The sequence below is a fragment of the Microtus ochrogaster genome, chromosome 16, assembly GCF_000317375.1.
Source record: "Microtus ochrogaster isolate Prairie Vole_2 chromosome 16, MicOch1.0, whole genome shotgun sequence".
Taxonomy (NCBI): Eukaryota; Metazoa; Chordata; class Mammalia; order Rodentia; family Cricetidae; genus Microtus; species Microtus ochrogaster.
The window spans coordinates 48,758,201-48,779,351 of record NC_022018.1 but is presented as its reverse complement, the minus strand read 5'-3'; the positions used below and the strand labels follow the sequence as shown (position 1 = coordinate 48,779,351).

General features: G+C 39.5%; 1 protein-coding gene across 3 annotated transcripts in view; it reads left to right on the top strand.

The window, feature by feature from the left end:
* Dtnbp1 (dystrobrevin binding protein 1) overlaps positions 1–21,151 on the top strand; it is a 103,066-nt gene that overhangs the window by 23,669 nt on the left and 58,246 nt on the right. For all 3 annotated transcript variants that reach the window (XM_005355101.3, XM_013349111.2, XM_026783153.1), the window contains 2 exons: positions 1,383–1,515; positions 11,675–11,807. In XM_005355101.3, the coding sequence (XP_005355158.1) occupies positions 1,383–1,515; positions 11,675–11,807 (266 nt within the window). The remainder of the gene's footprint in view (positions 1–1,382; positions 1,516–11,674; positions 11,808–21,151) is intronic.

The following is a 21,151-nucleotide window of genomic DNA, read 5'->3' as shown; positions in this document are numbered from 1 at the left end:
ACAAATAACAATCTACTACCACATACAATTAATTTTCTGCCTTATTTTGACATTTTTCTCTCTAAAATTCTTACCTGTTTTATTCATATTCTACCTCTTGAAGAATCTTAACTTGGGAAATTTAAACTGTTTTCTCTAAAATTCAAATACATTTCTTTCATTTGTAGTAGATTTTACAGCCTTTTTTTTTTTATTGTTCAGAGAATACTTGTCACAGTTTACTTATTTGGGTCATGTTTTAAAAGCAGACTGCTTCCTTATTCCTTTGTCTTATCCTTGCCGCCTATCTCCGGCTTTCTAAGTGTTTTAAAACAGAAAGTCTGTTATTATCTTTGGTCTTCCATAGACTAATCCAGGTCTCAGACCTTCTGTACCTCAGTCCTTCCTAGTCAGCCTCGAGCTTCCTGCTGTCCTAGAGTTGCTCAGTTGCCTCGGTAGTTTCTCCTGTACAGAGTCATTTTCCTTGCTCCATGTAGGAAATGTTCTGTTTGAATATAAGCTGACTGTAGGGTATTCACAAAGCATTAAAGACCTTACCTAATAAAAGGATTTTATAAAACAAGTAATTACCTGTAAATCATGTTTTTTATTTGTTTCTATATGTTTTCTTTCTTTTTTGGGGGGTTTTGTTTGTTTGGTTTAATTTTTTTGGTGTGTGTGTGTTATTGTGTGTGTTTTGGAACTTGCTCTGTAGAACAGGCTGGCCTCAAACTCGCAGAGATCCTCCTGCCTCTGCCTCCCAAGTGCTGGGATTAAAGGCATGTGCCACCAATTGACTGGTCCTCCCTGTTTTTTTTTTTTTTGGTGGTTGTTAGTAGTTTATGTGTGTGTGTGTTTGTTTGTTTGTTTTTTTGTCTTTTTTTAGGTATGAATTTTCTAATGAACAGTATCCTTAAAAACAAAGTATACTTAGAAGTAATCAGTTTACTTTTAAACTTTTCTTCTTTTGGTTAAGATCCCTGATACAGCATCAGTTTGAGGTTGTTTTACAGAATCTTAAATTGCTTCCTTTCTAAGATAAAAAGAAAAGAAAGAAAATGAAAAAAAAAACTCTAGAAAATGTTGAGCACCTACAAGATGTAGAGCTTCTTAGGGACTTTACAGAGCCCATTTTAGTTCTCTGAGAGCCCTGTGAGTGTAGCCTTTACCGTCCCTGCTCTCTGTGTAGAGAAACAAAGGCTGGGAGAGGCTGTGACTGGCTCAGGGTCTCACAGTTAGTGTGATGTTAGCACACAGCAACCCTCTGGGTGGTGAGGAGTGGGATGATAACTGACATCTGTAGACCATGGAGGTCTAAAGACAAACTGGCTGGGCCTCTGCATGCTAACTGTCACTTCTATTGAGATGTGTTTTCTCTGAGCCCCTACTGGTCTGTGTTGCAGCTGGTGGACAGCGAGGTGGTCATGCTCTCTGCCCATTGGGAGAAGAAGAGGACCAGCCTGTCAGAGCTGCAGGAGCAGCTGCAGCAGCTACCAGCTCTCCTCCAGGACGTGGAGTCCTTAATGGCAAGCCTGGGTAAGTGTGAAGTGTGAGTGAAAGCAGTTTTAATCAACTTGGTGCTGTTTCAAAGCTTTCTCAGAATTCACCAAATTCTTAGCTAACACTTTAATAGTGTGCATTCTTATTCTCATAGTTTGACTATACAGAAAATAGATAGAAATTCATTTCTGAAATTTTTCACTAATGCTTTTCTGCCTCCAGTCAGTTAAGGAAGCAGTATTAGTTTTCTTGATCTTTGTATGTGTGCCCTTGCATGTGTGTGCCCACATTTTTATATGCAGGTGCACATGGAAGACCTGGGAATAACCGGGGTTGTTGTTCCTTGGAAGCTATTGGGGTGTTTTGCTTTGCTTTTGAGATGATGTTGCACACTTTTAACCCCAGCCCAGTGGAGACCGAGGCAGTTAGACTTCAGAGTTTGAGGCCATTTGGTCTACAGAGTTAGTTCCAGGGCAGCCAGGGCTACACAGAGAATTGTTGTCTCAACAAAACAAAACAAAAACAAATAAACACCCAAATTAAAAAAGAAAAGAAAAGAAAAGAAAAAAGAACAAAAGAGGTGGTGTCTATCATTGTGACGTGGGTTTACTGATGAAGTCAGTCAGTGGGCCCCAGGGATCTGCCTGTCTCTGCCTCCTCAGTGCATTTGGATGGGTTTATATGCAGAGAATTAATCTGTTGTGTTTGATACACATACCCTTGAGGGTAATTTTGTGGTTCACTGCTCCCAAAGGGAAAAACTAGAACAATGTAAATATCACAATTGGCTTTACTTTTTAAATTCTAAATTGTAATTTATTTTAATTCTAAAATGGAACATCATTTATTTCTTAATGATTTTATAGATAGAAAAGATTGTAAAGAAATACAAATAAAAAAATCAAGTGGAATAGTCGTTCCAAAGTTAACTCTGTAGGGCAGGGACAGGGAGGTGGAACCTTGAGTTGCCTTACTGAGTTTAGTCAGCATGCAAAACAACAGGTTTCGTCATGATATTCTATACACGTGTTTTGTAATCTCTTTACATTTATGCCTCACAACCCTCCTTAATGTCCCTCCTTTCTCTTTCTGGGGAGAGAGAAAGACAAAGTGTCACATGTTTTGTCTCCTATGGGAAACCTGTGTGTGTGACACGAAAGTGGAAGGGGAAGTTGGATATGGGGTTAGGAGTAAGGCAGAGGGAGAGTCATCATGCCAAGGGCAAGTCACCACTCAGTTTCAGTTTGGTTCTGTGAACTCTCAGCTCTAGTAACTTTATTTTTAGGCTGGTATATGGAGCCAGTGAAGCTGCCCAGGCCAAGATTGTGGCCCCCTTTTTAAATTTTTATTCAACACTGTTTTGCACTTAAGCTCAAGGTTGTATGAAAGTGGGAAGTAGAAACTGCATGCACAGAAAATGAACTTCTTGAACTAATAACTTCATCTAGTCTCATAGAGACAGGATTATCTTTGCTTCTGTTTTTCACAGTCTGTCTTTTGCTGCAGTCCTTAACAGACTGGCAGAGGGATTCATTAGTGAATCATAAAGCAGTGTTTTGTGTCTAAGTAGACAGAACCTATTGGAATGCTGTTTATTGGCCAGCGTTGAGCACCTACAAGATGTAGAGCTTCTTAGGACTTTACAGAGCCCATTTTAGTTCTCTGAGAGCCCTGTGAATGTAGCCTTTACCATCCCTGCTCTCTATGCAGAGAAACAAAGGCTGGGAGAGGCTGTGCCTGGCTCAGGGTCTCACAGTTAGTATGACGTTAGCACACAGCAACCCTGTGGGTGGTGAGGATTAGGATGATGGCTCATGGTCTTTGTGTCCTGGGTCCTTACAAAGGTCTTCTGGGGCTGGGTGTCATTCCTGAAAGTATGACATAGAAAAGAGCTTCTGACTCTAAGGAGAAACGTACAACTTCTGTGGTCTGTAGTCCTCCGTCTGCATTGCTTGTTTCTGTTGATTCTCTCATTGATGTTAACAGTCCTTCTAACTGGTAGACATTGCCATTTTTACCATTTCCTTTTAGCTTACCTGCTTGAACCTCTCCCAGTCACTTGATTTTTATTGTTTTATAGTAATTACACCTTTTTTCCCCCAAAGGAGAATAAATTCTCATTGTAGTTGTTCTGTGTTTAATACTAACACTTTACTAATTGAATACATTCTGTTACAATTATTATTTTTATAGTTACTTTTATTTGAGAAGTGCATGCAACCTAACTCTTTCTTAAAATATATTGTATGTTTGGGCTAGAGATATTGAATGACTGAGAGGCTGAGGAAGGATCACCATCCTGGGCTACGTAGTAAATTCCACACAAGCCTGAGCTACAGAATAAACCATGCCTTAACAAAATGAAGCCTCCCCCAACACACAAATAGTGGATGACTGTGTGAACTAGCATCTTGTCAACCTAGACTATGCTCAAAGGATGATGTTTTGAAATTGTGAGACTTTTGTCTAAACAACTCAATTTCTTTTTTTGTTGTTGTTGTTTTCTGAATTTTTTAAAATTGTTTTTATTGAGCTCTATATTTTCTCTGCTCTCCTCCCTTCCTCCCTCTTCCCTTCTGCCCTCTCCTATGATCCCCATGCTCCCAATATACTCAGGAGATCTTGTCTTTTTCTACTTCCCATGTAGGTCAGATCCATGTATGTCTCTCTTAAGGTCTTCTTTGTTGTCTAGGTTCTCTGGGATTGTGAATTGTAGGCTGGTTTTCCTTTGCTTTATATCTAAAAGTCACTTATGAGTGAGTACATACTATATTTGTCTTTCTAGGTCTGGGTTACCTCACTCAATATGATGTTTTCTAGCTCCATCCATTTGCCTGCAAATTTCAAAATGTCATTTTTTCTGCTGTGTAGTACTCTATAGTGTAAATGTACCACATCTTCTTTATCCACTCTTCAGTCGAGGGTATTTAGGTTGTTTCCAGGTTTTGGCTATGACAAATATGGCTACTGTGAACATAGTTGAGCACATGTCCTTGTAGTTATGATTGAGCATCCTTTGGGTATCTACCCAAAAGTGGTGTCTCGAGGTAGATTATTTCCTGATTTTCTGAGAAATCGCCATACTGATTTCCAAAATGGCAAACTGTACCAGTTTGCACTTCCACCAGCAATGGAGAAGTGTTCCCTTTACCCCACATCCTCTCCAACATAAGCTGTCATCAATGTTTTTGATCTTAGCCATTCTTACTGGTGTAAGATGGAATCTCAGAGTTGATTTGATTTTGGTTTTTTTTGTTGGTTAGGGTTTTTGGGCTTTTCTTTTTAGTTTTTTTTCGGCCCTTTAGGTTTCTTTTTTTGGGGTTTTTTTTTTTGGTTTTTTCCCTTTTTTTTTTTATTGAATTATTTGTTCTTTTGATGACCGATTTCTTAAGTTCTGAGTATATTTTGGAGGTCAGCCCTCTGTCTGATGTGGGGTTGGTGAAGATCCTTTCCCATTCTAAACAACTCAATTTCATAGAATCAGTGCTGATATCATAATGGAAGCTTTATGAAGCTGGATTTTATGGAATAGCTTTTAAAAAGTGTTCGGGTCAATTAATGTACTTTAGAAATTAATATTCAATGAGCTTGGACATAATTCTTAGATTCTGGAAGTGCTTGGTGTTTTAAATGATAATTCATACACTATTGAATTACCTTTTTGATAGCTTCAAAATATTATATGTCCTACCATAACCTAGATGCTTAGGTATAACCTCACAAGACTTAACTAGTTAAACAATAATAAAAATTAAAAGCAACTTAGAAGAAAGTAGTAGCTGACCTTAACTTTTTTTTTCTTTTTTTGATTATGTGTCCCTGTCTGCCCTCCTCTGCCTACATCCCTGTGTGTGTATGCATGCTATGGTGTGCATATGGAGGTCAGAGGCTAGCCTTCAGTGTCTTTTCTCATTTTCTTCCTTGTCTGAGGAGGATCTCTGTTACTCCCTGTCATATGTGTCAGACCAGCTGTCCTGTGAGCCTCAGGTGACTCACTGGTGTCTGCTGCTCATTCCCCTGTGGCAGTCCTGTTGTTACAGAGGTGGACTACAGCATCTGGCTTTTTGAAATAGGTTCTGGAGATCAGAGCCTAGGTCCCCACTCTTTCACAGAAAGTTCTTTATCCAGTGAGCTGTCTTCTCAGACCAATCTTGACTTTGTTTTCTTTTTTTTTTCATGGCTTGGTTGTACATAATACTCTGTCCATTCGCTCTTTCCATTTTCCAGGCTTCTTACATTTTTTTCGTCTTGCTTTGTTTCCTGGATGGTCTGTTTTATAAGAGTAAGAAATTTGTATTTTGTGAGCAATTTAAGACCTTTGATGGTACTTTTAACTGTGCTATCCTGTGGCTTAATAAATTGAGGTATTGGAATCTAAGTCCTTCAGGAATTGTTAAGTAACAAAGGGTAATCCATTCATATTGATTTCTTTTTATGGGATGTGGTCCATCTAGCTTACAAATGCCTGTTTAATTAATATTTACTGGTAAGACTACAATTTAGGAAATAAATGATAAAAGTATACTGGAAAGTCAAAAATAGTGAATATGAACTCACAGCTCTGAAATTCTCTCTCTAGGTTTCTCAAATGCTCCTTGCTTCAGCCTCTATCTGCAAATGAGGCTCAGAATACAATTGGCCCTTCATGTCTGTGGGTTTTGCATCTGTAGAGTCATCCAAGTGCATATAGAAAATATTCATTTAAAATTGTTCATAATAAATACATATGCAGGTTTGTTTTCAATCTTGTAATTTCCTAAACAATAGAGTACAAGGTATTCACATAATACTTTCTATATTGTGTTAGGCATTTTAAATAATACAGAGCTGATTTAAGGTAAGGGACTTTGGTATTCAAAGATTTTGGCAGCCATGGGGCTTTGGGAACCATTCCCTCAGGGATACTGAGGGATAATAACTATGCTGCTTGATAGGATAGTTGCAGGGTTAAGTGAGATGACAAATGTCAAGCCACATAGCACATGCCTGGCATGTCTGTTTCTGGGTCTGGAACATGTCTGGAACATGAGGGTATGGACATTCTACTAGCAGTTTGTTTAACCATTGCAAGTTTACAGAGTCATTTTTTTTCTGTGTCAAAAGGTGGATACTGTGTAGTTTAGATTGGCCTACAAAACCATTACTTTAAATGTTGGAAGATGAAGGCTGGGGCTTAGCTCAGTTGGTAAAGTGCTTACTTAGCATGCAGGAAGCCCTGATTGACCTGCAGCATGGCATCCATCCACAGTGGTGGTGCATATTGTACCCTAGCACTTGGGAGGGAGAGGCAGGAGGATCAGAAGTTCACAGTCATCCTCTGCTACATAGCACATTCGAGGCTAGTCTGTGTTACATGAGACTTGTCTGTAAAAATGTTCATCTAAATGTGACAGGATAAACAGTGCCTGTGCATTGAAAAAGGTTTGAAAGGCTGAATAGTTCTTACTAGGTTAAATAGCCACAATGTACTTTTTAAACAACATAATATTTAAAAATAACAACTAGGAAATATGAGTTTGAAAGTACTGTATTATCGTTGCTAGGCATGGCTTTTCATACCTATAATACCAGTATTTTGGAGGCTGAAGTAGAAGGAGTGCTTTGAGCTGTAGGCATCTGAGATAAAGGGTGAATTTGAGTTTAAGTTAGTGCGGTCTAGTGAAAAAAAAGTACTGGGTATGGTGAGTTCTCTTGAATTTCCACTAGAGGGCAGTCTAATCCTGTCTTTCATCAAATTTCAACTGTCAAGGCCTTGTCTTTTCTCTAGTACTTAATTTCTTCATCTAGAAGGGAAATTCTGCTATTTTTAGGATAAGTAGGAGCCATATATTGAGTGTCTGTGTTGCTTTTGATAGGCTCTAGCCTGATATGTTACTGTGTTGCTTTATAGAATGTGAAGACATCTAGCAGGGACTTTCATAGGTGTGTTTCATAAGCTAGATCATCCTGTCCAAGTTACTTTCCAAGATTAGTACCATCACAAGTATGTTAACTCTCTCAACACCTTTTTAGTCTGCTACACAGATCTCATTTGTTCCATAATGGCTTTTAGAAGTTAATGGACCTTTTAAACACTCTTTATTTACATATCGTCATTACATTATTGCCTCAGTACAGAAAAATATGGCACAAGCATCTGAAGGGTCTTGTGTCTTTTAGTGTCTGGCCTCAATGACTTGTGGGTATGCAGGCAGAGAAAATGTCTTTGTTCTGTGAGGCTAATTATTTTGGTTAGAAAGAAACCAATTAAATGTGAAATAATTTCAGTATGCTACTTCATTCTTCATGTATCACGACTGTACTACAGATTATATCTACTTGAAACAAATGGCACAAAGAAAAATTCCAAGCTGAATTGCTCTCCCTCTAGGATGATCTTCTCACCAAGATCTGTGGAGCTCTTTCTTGCACAGCTGTCAGGCATTCCCAAATGGCTTTCACAGTGAAATTCTCCGTCTTCTCCATCAGTCACTTAAAGAGACATTCTGTTATAGAGAGCAAAATAGCGAGGCTTGAGTTCCATGCAAGATGGGTTTGGGTCCATGGAGGCCTGCCAGTGTTTTATGTACACCTGTTATTCTAAGTTAGCTAGTTATAACTTTACTTATCTCTACAACTGGTTTTGTAACAGGAAATGAGCTGTTTGTGTTAGGGTAGTTAAATTTGTAACAGTTTAAAATAAGTATGTGGAATATATATTGTGTATATATTTATGATAATTTAATTCAGAAAGATAAAAATGTATTTTTCCTATATTTTATTAATAATTTCAAGTTTGTTAAGAGTTGAAATGCAGAGTTGGGTATGGTGGCACCTGCTTGTAATTCTAGCCCTTGAGAGGTAGAGCAGAAGGATCAGGCATTCAAGACCATCCTGGACTGTATAGGAAATACAGAGCTGGGCTGGGCAGCATGTGACTACCTTAATAAACCAAACAAAATATAGTCAAAATTGAAATCCCTGTCTCCTTTTCTGCTTCAATTTGGGATGATTTGGCCAAGTTTGATGTGATTAGTGAAGCAGCATCATGTTGTTTAATATTTCCTAAGTTCATGTTTAAGTTATTCTTTTACAAAATTTGGCATAAATTCTTATATTTAATTTAATATTAATTTAATTAGTTTATCAGTATAATATTAGATGAGCATGAATCAGAGTTTTCCCCAATTATTTTGCATTATAGAATAGTAGAACTTTATTGAAGTCTACTTTACCAGAACTTTATTGAAGTCATCAGACTTAATATATAGGTATTAGGCAATACAAAGACACAAGGGTACAGTACCCTTAGCCTGACCCTAAATGATTCCTGAGAGAGATATGAGGAAACAATTAGTGTCAATCAGATGAGAATCTTCATGAAGCTGAGAAGTCTGTGGAAGCACAGGCAAAGTACAGATATAGTCTGGAGCCAGGGCTAGCGGGGAACCTGGTGTGATATTTGCGGATGTGGAGGGAGGAAGGGGAAATGGACAATCAGAAGTATCCCATCCACAGCCAGAAAGGAGGCAGGGGACCCTGGGCTGTTCTTGGAATGGCTAGCAGGCCTGTTTGTTGTAAAGTAGAATATGTGGAGGGTGGTGGTGGTAAGATTGTAACAGATTATGATCAGGGGTTATAACCCTAAACTAAGTTTAGAAGCTTAATTCCGCTAAGAAGACTTAGGACCTTTAAAACTTCTCAAAGGGGAGAACATAAATAAAGATTTGGTGGTAGTAACAGTGACCATTTTATATACATATATTTATATAAACTTAGATGTTTAGAAGAGACAAATTTAGGATATTAGAAAATGTGCCTGGGAAGTGGGTAGTGCACTTGGGAGACAGAGGTAGGTGGATCTGTGAGTTCAAGGCCAGTCTGGTCTACAAGAGCAAGTTCCAGGACAGGCTTCAAAGCTACCCTGTCTCAAAAACCTTAAAGAAAAAAAGAAAGAGAGAGAGAGAGAGAGAGAGAGAGAACCCAGCTGAGCTGCCTAGAACAACCAGACAAGCTATCTGAAAAATATGCTCTCTAACGTGCTGCTGCCTTTAAACTGCAGTGTGCCCAGGGTTCCAACTTTTATGAACTCCGACCCATGGGGCTTTTATTATGCAGCTGTCTTTGAGACATTTATGCTCCTGATAATAATCCCTCAACCTGTACTATGAGTAACCCCAGTAAAACTCATTGGTGCACCAAGTTGGACTTTGATGGTACCCTTACTTTTAGCTTGTCATTGGTTTCCTATCTGAGGTAAGTAGACATTTGTTCATGTCTCCCCAGGAATAGCGTGACACAGCAGCATTGAGAAAAAGCAACTAAAAGTCATTTAGAATGAGTAATTTTCTTGACCTGTAATTATCAGAACATAAACAAGATTAATTGATCTTATTAGGTCAATCAGTTAAAGTGACATTAACATTTCCATTTTTTCTCTCACAAACTCATATTCCTATGAATTATACTCCAAGCTGTGTTCTTGGACTTAATATTTCTTAAAAAATATGGGGTTACTCATGTCCTTACTAGAGTGTCCCTCATGGAACTTCTCCCACCCTGAAATTAGATGCTGCTCCCTTGGTCCCCCTCATTCCTCACCCTCTCAGGCTACTGCTCCCTTCTGCCATCTCTTTGAGCATCAGGACTGTCTTTCATACTGTGTCCTTGTGTCTTGTATATGCAAGTAATGTTCAGTATATAGCTATGAGGCTGTTTGAGTTCTAAAAATATGTGACCTCTAAAACCTTTCTGTTGTCAGAGAAAACATGAAGTTTTCCTGCCTATGGCTGTGAAGTGAGTTCATTGGCTTTCTTTCAGCTGACCAATTGTATGTAACACTGACTCAACTGGAATTACAGCTGCTTCTCTGCCTTTTGGTGGACTTGGGATAGTTTCTCAAGACTCTGATCTTGGATAGTTTTCAAAGGGATATTAATATTTTTGTTTTTATTGTATGTGTGTATCCATAATCATATATATATGTATATACTGTATACATATTTACACATACACATGGGTGTTTTGCCTGTATTGTGTGTCTGTGCCATGTGTATCCAGCATTGAAAGATGCCAGAAGGTTTTAGATCCCCTATTACTGGAACTCTATACAGTTGTGAGCTGCCGTGCAGGTGCTGGGAATTGAACCTAGGTTTTCTGGAATAGCAACCAGTGCTCTTAATCTCTGAGCCATCTCTTTAGCCTGTGGTCTTACTATTTGGAATGAAAGATTTGACTAAATGCTCTCTCTGTTCCAATAAAGTATAGAGTTTTGTGATCCGCAGATAGACTAGTGAAAGACTAGTCAACTAGCGAGAACTGAGTGCCCCCAACCATGGACTGACTCAGCAGCAGTGGCTTACTAAGTATTTGTAGTAGTTTTCATGCAGAGGTTTATGTCTGTGATGTGCCAGAGGCCAAACAGATCTTAAAATGACTTGGAGTTATAAATACTAAATTACAGTGGTATGATGTATGCTATTTATATTGGCTAGCTTGTAATTTTTTAAAAACTGGTTCATTTTCTGGGTGTAGTGCCACACACCTTTAGTACCAGTGATCAGGAGGCATAGGCGGGCAGATCTCTGTAGTTTGAGGCCAGCTTGATCTACATTGTGAGTGCCAGGACAGTCAGAGTCACACAATGAGACCCTGTCTCAAACAAACAAAAAACCTGGTTCATTTGTGGTATACATAGGTCACTGGAGGTAACATCAGATTAATTGGGATACTTTATATTCATCATTTTAATAATAAATGTTCAAGGCATTTTGAATTTGTATGTCTTGAGAAATGTTTGAAATATGCTTGTTAATTAAAGTATACTGTAATGTTGTTAGTGAATTTAATTTTACCTAAATAAAGTTAAATAAGAAATACCAAGAAAAGTACAAAGCAATTTCAATAGCTTAAGCTTTTTTTTTTTTTAAAGAGAGAGATGCTGTTCATTCTATTTTATTTTTTACCGTGTCTGTGTGTGGTATGTGTACATATTAGTCTAAGTATGCCTGTGGAGGACAGAAGAGGAAGTTGTTTCCCTTGGAGTTGGAGCTACATGCAGTTGCAAGCCACCTCGTGTGTGTGTGTTGGGTCCTCTGGAAGAGCTGCATGTATTTTTAAAACTACTGAGCCATCTCTCCAACAACAATTTAAAATTTTGTCTTTTTGGCCAGTGATTTATACTTGACAGTTGTTTCTTTTTGTGTCATACTTTCAGCTCATTTAGAGACGAGTTTTGAAGAGGTAGAAAACCACCTGCTGCATCTGGAGGATTTGTGTGGTCAGTGTGAGTTAGAAAGACACAAACATGCACAGTCCCAACACCTGGAAAATTACAAGAAAAGTAAGAGGTAAGTTAGAAACTTGGGCCACAACAATCTAATCTCAAAGTGTTCTATATTGATTTACATGTTAGTCTTTTAAAAAATTATAGAATTTATTGTGTGTGTGTGTTTGGGAGTGGCATGTTACATATGTGGAAGTCCCAGGACAGTTTGTGAGAGTTGGTTCTCTCTCCTTCTATAACCCGAACCCTAGGGAATCAAGTTCAAGTTAGCAGACAAATGCTTTTAATCAGTGAACCAGCTTCATTCCCCCATGATATTCTTCATATTTTCTGATTAGTAAAGATAAAGGTTTCAATCTGTAAAGTTCATTAATAAGCCATTCAATATTTGCCTGCTTAATTTTTAAATCGTGATATGTTGCCATTTAGTGATGAGTTGCCAGAAGCTAGGGGCAGGATAAAGTGTGAATGCTCTACTCTGAAGGGAGAAGAGGGCAGAGGGCAAAGGAACAGATTTGGTTCTGGCCTGCTGTGCTCTAGTGGCAGTGGCTCTTTCTTTTTTCTCTTATCCCTGTAATAGTACAGAGTGGACGGAACTTGAGTCCAGGCGTGGGAGAAGGGCTGGATAGGCTTGACTCTCAACTTTTGTCACATACTAGATGCAGGACTGCACAGTAATCTCTTAGCCTCAACAACACCGGCTTCTAGTGGGGATGATAATGTATCAAACTTCACAACTCTGGAAGTGAAGAAAAACAACTTAGCATGGGGAAGTTGTGGTCATTATACTGCCATTAAAGTTTCCTTGATTGTTAAGGGTGCCTGACATTCCCCCATCCATCCATGTGTGTATGGATGTGTCTCCGGTGTTGGTCAGCCTTAGGAGTTGAGTATTCAGATTCCTGGACTCTCTGCACTGTCCCACGTTCACCACAGTGATATTGCTTACAATCAGCTTCCCAGGTACTGGTGTGCATGTTTGAGGGACTGCAGAACAGGGTGTGCAGGCTCTACATGAAAAAGAGCTCCAGGGAGCCGTGTGTCATACTGTATGCATGAGATTCCTTGTGGAGGTGTTTTTTTTTTTTTTTTTTTTTTTTTATAAATTTGGCCTTCCTAGATCATCAGGGTGTGTATGACAGCATTGAGAATGCCGTCTTACTCATAAGAACATCTTTGGCATGAATAGGTAGCATATGATTTAGGGGATTTCCAGGCTGTTATGTGACAGGAAGGTATACAAGAATGAGAAGTAGATAGGTTAGTATCCTATTTAGCAACTCATAGTAGGTAAATACTCTCCTTGGAAGAAGTTAGTTGTGTAAGAAAGCTTATACCATACAACTAGAGTTTCAAAAAATATGGTAGAAAGCTTTGGAACTTAAAAATTTAGTTTGGATACTGATCGTGTGACTCCAGAGAATGATCTTTTCACTGTAAAATGGGCTAATAATATTATCTTACAGGATTATTTTAGCATTGTATTAGCAAAGTACTGGACTAGTATCCTGCACTGGCTAACCTGTACAGCTTAATTTTTTTTTTTTATCAGCTTGATACAAGCTAGGGATATCTCAGAAGAGAGAACTCAATTGGGAGAATATGTCCCCCTCATTGGCCTGCTAGTGTGTCTGTGAGGCATCTTCGTGATTAATGAGTGCTAGTTGGTGCCACCCCTGGGCAGGTGGTTCTTGGTATGTAAGAAAGTAGGTTGATCAGGGCATAGGGAAACAAGCCAGTAAGCAGTGTTCCTCCATGACATCTGCTTCAGTTCCTGCCCTGACTCCCCTTCATGATGGGCTACAAGCTGAGATAAACTCTGTTCTCCCTGATTTTCTTTTGGTCATTGTGGGTTGTTTGTTTTATTTTTTTTTAATTTTTATTGATTCTTTGTGGATTTCACATCATACATATCTATCTCATTCATCTCCCCATCTCTTCATATCTGCTCTCTGCCCTTGCAACCCCCCCCAATATAAAATAAAAAAAAGAAAAAAAAGAAAGAAAAATCTTATCATGGAAGCTGTTGCGTGACCCATTGAATCACACATTAAACCCTTTAATCCGTATGTCTTTACTTGTTCTAACTTCTTTAAGTGTTCATAGCAATGAGTCGTTAGTCTGGCTTGAGGCCCCTGGTTTCTGCTACACCATCGACAGGGGGCTCTCACTGGGACTCATCCTGTTGTTGCCCTGTGTCTTGAAGATTTTGCAGCTTTGGGTCTGCAGGACTGGCCCCTTAATATGCTCTAGCAGATCATGGGTGGGATGGATGTTGGGATGAGCCAACTCATAGCCCTGGTTCTGGGCTTGGGTGGTTACTGGGTTGGTCAGCCTGCCAGCTTACCCTCATCCTCACCACCAGAGTGAGCTCTCCAGTACCACCCCGTTAGCTGACCTTATACAGTAAGCAGCAAGGGGCAGGGCTGGTTCTCCTGCCCTCATGCCCTCTGGCCAGCTCTACTGTGTTGCCCAGGCGAGGTGCAGGGGCCACTCTCCTGAGTGCTGCATCTGGTAAGAGGCAGAGCAGGCACTCTCACTGTTGTGACCTGAGGGCCAGTTCTCCTTCTGCCACAGGTGGCATATGGGGTTGCTTCTCTCCCTTGCTCATGCCACAGCATGGCAGATTGAGGGTGGGGCCAGATCTTTCATTCAGAATGATTCACCTTCTGCCCTACCCTCTAACAGGATCAGCTCTCGTATGCTGCCCAGGCAGAATACAGGGCTTGCTTTCCCAAGTGCTGCAACTGGTGAGGGGCAGGGTGCACTCTTCACCTGCCACAGATGGCTAGGGACAGGAGGGAGGGCATCTTTCCCCCTTTCTCTCCACCTGAGGGCACATAAAGGGGTGGGGCCAACTTTTTCACTGTCAGGCTTTCAGGAATGGCTCATCTACTGCTCCACCAACAGGGTCAGCTCTACTGTGCTGCCCAGTGGTCATTGTGTTTTATCTCACCAATAGAAACCCTAATGAAGACATAGTATAAGGTGTGCAACTATAAATAAATCAGTATTCCATGTTTTCATTTCACCACTATGTTTTTAGCTGCTGGATATAAGAATTATATGAGTGTTGTGACTTTTTTCCATCAGTACAGCTTGAAATTTGACTGTTGAAAAAAATGATGTGACCCTTTCCATCTTGAAAAAGTTAAATGATTAGATAGAAAAGGAAGCCTGCTGTGAGGATAGGCTCATCATGTTCTTTACCAGTGACCTAGATAACTTTTACTTAATACCTTATGATTTATACCTTGAAATGAAAGTGTGGAAAAGTCCAGTGTCCTGAGTAATTCTTTTTTGTTTGTTTTTGCTTTTTATATACATTTTTTATTGATAGTTATTGAGCTCTACATTTTTCTCTGTTCCCCTCCCTGCCTTCCTCCTCCCCATGTTCTCAATTTACTCAGTTCAAAGTCAACTGGGGTACAGGAATCTCTTATCTCAAAAGGATAAATAAAATACAATTAGATTTATTGGTAATGTCTTTAGATACCTAATCTTGATTTTCTTCTTTTTTTCTACCTGTTTGACCTTTTGTCAATCATCAGTTTTCTTTTTTTGTTTTTTTGTTTTTTTTGTTTTTCGAGACAGGGTTTCTCTGTGGCTTTGGAGCCTGTCCTGGAACTAGCTCTGTAGACCAGGCTGGTCTCGAACTCACAGAGATCCGCCTGCCTCTGCCTCCCGAGTGCTGGGATTAAAGGCGTGAGCCACCACCGCCCGGCTAATCATCAGTTTTCTTAACTGTAAATTGGAAGTAATGAGAATTTCTGTCAGGGTTATTGAAGAAAATAGACAGTTTTGATTTTGTTTCCAAAGAGCCAATTAAGAGGAAGCTTAACTTACAAAATCCCTGCAAATTCTGAATTCTAGTTACCTTGTATCTTTAACTGTGAGCAGTAGGACTCTGAGATGCTGTTTTATCTGCTTATAAATGCAGCCCTCCTGAAACTTCAGGTGAACATTTCTTTGAAAAGAAACCTTTTAGGAGCAAATCAACCTGATTATTTATATGACTGATTAATAGTATATTACAGAGTAAATAATCTTGGTACAAAAACAGAATTGAACAAATCTAGACTATGTTTATGGAAAACACAGTAAAGTTTTAAGGAAGTTAAATGTTACACCTCAGAAGAGCAAGAAGGTAAAAGAGGAAACAGCAGTAGGCATAGATAACATTGGTGTTCTAGAAGTGCAAGAATACAGTGATGATTGATCACAGAACAGTCGTGTGGGTGAGACTAAGCACCTAGACGGAGAACTCAGACATGAAATGTGCTGCTGCTGTGGATCTCAAAACTCTGGAAAGGCTCAGGGACTGAAGCACCAGTGCCTTGAGAGGAGAAGTGAGCTCACAGCAGGAATTCTAGTGGAAAGGACGTATGTGGAGAAGTTTGATCCTTGCTTGAGTTTGTTGGGCCCAATAAGTACCCAGCATAGTGAGTGGGGAAAGGTCCAATGTTGATGGGTATTTTTGTAAGCTTCAGTACCTCAGGAGTAAAGATGGTAAACCACTTCAGAGAAGTTGCATATTAAGGAACATGAATCTAAAAGACTTTGGTTACTTAATAGCAGTGCAGCTAAATAATTATTTATTTATAATTAATAATTATAAATATAATTATATTTATATTTAATATAATAAGATGGTTGGTACAAAGCTGGGACTATTAGAATTCACATCCACTTATGCCAGTGCTTGCTAGACAGCCCAGCTATGAGGAATTCATTAAGCAATTGTAGAGTTGAGGAAGGTGCCTACCCATTCTAATCAGTGAATGTTCAGAGGTGCTGCCCAAGCTCTTGATCCACAATGCACTTGCCCAGGAGAAGAATGTGCCTCTTAACATCAGGAGTGGCGATGAAGTAACCAGAGCCCTGGTGAATGTGCTCAGTGACAAAGCCTGAGGTCTCCACTGAAGACTGTGAGCGAGAGCACCAGAATCTGGACTCTACTGGACTGAATAGAATGTGGGAAAATGTACTCTTCTCTTCCTTCTAAAGCTTATGCTGAAAAAAAAAAAAGATAAGGAAGAAAAAAATGATTTCTTCTTAGAATATGGGTATTTACTTATTAGCAAACTATTTATGAGAGATGAGGAAATAAAATCATTTCCAAGCATAGAAGAATTCCAGTTTAGCTCACATGTATACTTTGTTAAGAAATCGTTGGAGAGTATAGTCCGTACACCAGGGAACCAACCAAGCAGAAGAAAGCTCCATCCAGCCAATAAGGAGGGAGACATAGGGGAAGGTGTCCAGGGTGATGGTGACCAGAACCCTGGAGGACATTGCCAAGCCAGTCTACCAGATGCCAAGAGCAGTGTTTCCAAGAGCTAATGGAATGAGCAGGTAAATAAGCCTGACTGTTGAGCAGAGTTTTATAAGCTATGGCTGAGAAGCTGATGGTAAATTAGTTCACATAGGTTGTTTGTTTGTTTTTGTTTTTCCCAAGAAAGTAAGAACAAGACAAATATTAAACACATAAGACACCATGGCTCAGTTATAAACAACATTCACAAAATATTGCGATCCTTAAATGCAGAATCATGATGCAGCTTTTTGGGGAGCTGGGCACAAGAGAACATGTTTGTGTGAAAGTGAAGGAGGGAATCTCAAAATGAATTCTCATGTTGTACAACAGGAAATCAATAATGTTTAAAATAGGAAAAAACTTTATTTGGGGCATATTATTTATAAATAAGCCAGTGCTAGAAATAACAGAATTGAATATAGTTGCTTGTGAAAAGCTGGACAGAAAGGTAGAGTGAGTTGCAGACGGGGAGCAATTTGTGTTCTAGATAAGCCCTCACACGTGCTGCTTGAAATGTGAGAAATGTGCATGTACTGTAAGCCATAAATCAGCTGCAACATCCCCGGAAATGTTTTATATGAGTAGTTACTGATCAAATATTCCACAATCAAATACATTACAGAAACATTTGCCTTACATGTCAGTGTATTAAAGGCTCTGAGAATTCCTGGAGGAAAAGCATTTGTTTGAGTTGGTGTTTCACAACTTTCTCCCTTATAGAACCAATTTGTATATAATACATATTAAAATAGGCACCTTAGTATTCTGTATAACACTGCAAAATTTAGAGTATTGAAAACAAGAAATGAGCTTGGAACTGGAGAAAAGGGCTCAGTGGGCAGTAATGTGCTTGTCTTCCAAGCATACTGACCAGATTTCTATTCCCACAACCCACATAAAAAGCCAGGCTTGGTTAGCACATGCTTGAAGCATTGAAGAAACACCTTGTAGGACCCTTGAAGTTCATTGGTCTGCCAGCCAAGTCTGCTTGATGAGCTCCAGGCCAGTGAGAGACCCTGCTTCCAGAGAGAGGCAGACAGAAAGTGAATGGTGCCTTAAGAACAATATTTGAAGTCATCTGTTGTGGAATATTATTTTAAGATGTGTTACATTTGTTTATGCTGTGGAATATTTAAAATGCAAAGAGGTGTTACATTCTTTTATGTTGCATTTGTTTAATTCTGTGAAGCTCTGTTGCCTTGCCTTCCTGAACGCCTGCTTGGTCTAATAAAGAGCTGGCCGGCCAACAATGAGGTAGGAGAAAGGATAGGTGGGTCTGGCAGGCAGAGAAAATAAACTGGAGGAGAAATCTGGGAAAAGGCATTGAGAACAAGAAAAGGAAAAGGAAAGGAGGACATCAGAGGCCAGCCACCCAGCAATACAACCAGCAATCAATTAAGAAAGAAAAGTATATAGATCCTAGAGAAAGATAAAAGGTAGACCAGATAATTTAAGTAAAGAAAAGCTGGTTAAAAACAAGCCAAGCTAAGGCCACTCAAAAGTAAGCATAAGTCTCGATGTGATTTATTTGGGAGCTGTGTGGTGGGCCTCCCAAAAGAGCAAAGAGTTAAAAACAAAAAAACAAACAAACAAAAAAAAACCAACTGTTATCATCTGGTCTTCACAGGCATGTATATTACCAGTAAACCAGTGCACATGTACACACCATGACACGAAAGCTTAACTTTCTGATTCTCAAATGAAGAGTTCTTAGTTCTTAAAAAATAAACTCACCCCTTTAACAAAATAGTATGCAAACAAACAAGTGATTTTCCTTTTCTTGATTTGAAAAGAGATTATGTACAAGATGTTGGATGCATGACATATATATGGTTATAGTGTGCTATAAACAAAAAGTATTTATATACCTGCAGGGATGTCCTGCCACTTAACACTGTGACATAATGATGTTGTCTACAGAATTCATGCTTGAGATGCACACATTTGAGTTACCAAAAATCAGAACAAAACAAATCTCATGTTTTGTAAGTTTTTGATGTATTTCATGTTAGCCTGGTCTATGGCTTGTACATTTTCTGAAAATCTAGTCCAGAACAGAGTTGGGAAGTGGGAGAAAAGAAAATACTTGCTGTGAGTGTTACAGCTCTGGAGGGGAAGGTATCTTGACTTGTCAGGGAGTCAGGCTGTACCCTGAGTTGCAATAGGAGGCTGGAACTGCAATAGGGACAGCTCAGGAGGCTGGGTAAAGTATCTGACTTATCAGGAAGTCAGGCTATACCTGAAGTTGGGTACAGTGGGGGATGGTCTCCCTGTAGGATGTAGCAGTTCTGTTTCTTTTCCTAGAGAGAGCCATTACAGCTGAGCTCTGCTCCTTTCCCATTAAGGGAACGTCCTAGCAGAGCTATCTGTTTCTTCTGCTCTGCTCCGACACAAGATGTTACCTCATCTGCTTCATTCTGCTAAAGGAGAAGCCCCTGCAGAAATAGAGTGATTTCCGTGGACTCCAGCGAAAAGCAGTTTCTCTGCTCAACTCCCAAGGGAGTTTCCTAGCAGATGTAACTGTTTCTTCTGTTTTTTATGCTCAGCCCCACTAAGGGAACGTCTCAGCCAAGATTCTTTTTCATACCTGTGAAGAGTTCCACCCAAAACTCTTTTTAAAAAAAGAGATTTATTTGGGAAGGAGGAGTCCAGGAGAGTGGTGGCCAGCAACTGAACAGGCAGGGGGCTTATACAGGGTTTCCCAGGGGAAGATTTTCTTCTCAGGGATTGGCTAGTTTTCCTGTTCAGGGATTGATTGGTTTAGTTGGTTAGGGGAAGAGTTGGCTCTGGTTTCAGGGCCAAACTGTGTTTCTCTCACTGGCCTTTTGTTTTGTTTTGTTTTTTTGACTCTAGATTTAGGGCCAGTATGTATTTCTTTCACTGACTCTTATTCCAGGCCCAAAGTATGTTTCTTTGGCTCTGGTTTCAGAGTCTGGGTATTTTTCTTTGGTTCTGGGTTCAGAGTTAAAGTGTTTCTTTCACTGGCTCTGGGTTCAGGGTCAGGGTGCTAGATTTCATACTCAGGGATTGGTTGGTTTCTTTGGCTGGCCCCTTTACTCTATACTCACTTTTTTGTTCCCGCGCATCTCTTCAGTGGCTACTGTGTGTTTTCTCATTTAGCAGTCCATGCCCAGTATAACTTGAGGTGGGCACAATAGCAACCACTGGAATTGAATGGCAGAGTGAGTTACATAAAATCATTTAACTACTTAGGGCCATCATCAAAGCCAGGGATTTAACTCATACATCTCTACAAACTTGTCCTTTTGTATTGACTTTTGAGTTAGAACAAACTGAATCAGACCCAAATGTTGGTAGCTGAGAAAGGGTATGTGTTATTTTGTTGTGTTTGTGCCTTCTCAGCACAGAGAATGGTTTTCTTCTCTTGCCAAAGCAGGAGTGTGAACCATGCCCAGTATTAACTGTGGCTTAGAATGACTATGATTCTCATGGTGGAAGAAGGAAGTGTAACTATAGGAAACTATTTGTGAACCTGAGAGCTCTCCCCTACCTTCGGTAAACACTTTGGATGATTTTTAACCAATGTGTTTATGGGGTACTTAAGAATATTCTTCTTGGGGCCGGAGAGATGGTTCAGTGGCTAAGAAAACTGGTTTCTTAACAGAGGAGTTGGGTTCAACTCTCAGCACCCATATTGTGGTTCACAACTGTCTGTAACTCCAGTTCCAAGGAATCTGACACTGTCTTCTGATCTCTGTGGCCACTAGGCAAACACATGATACATAAATATATGTGTAAGCAAAACACCCAATACACATTTATAAATAAGTCTTTAAAATAGCTATCCTTCTGATGAAAATCACATATAGGGAGCTGTGTGGTTATACGGGGAAATACCAGCTGTGTTTGAACAACACTGCATATATAATGGTATTACTGCTACTGATACCCTTCTGTGTCTGTGTTTGTCCATATTCATGTAGGTGTACATATATTCTGTGCATATGAAGGGAGACCAGAATTCAGCATTGGGTGTTGATCCTCAGTTGTCACCCACTTTAGCTTTTATTTATTTATTTATTTTTTAAATTTATTTATTTATTAAGGATTTCTGCCTCCTCCCCGCCACC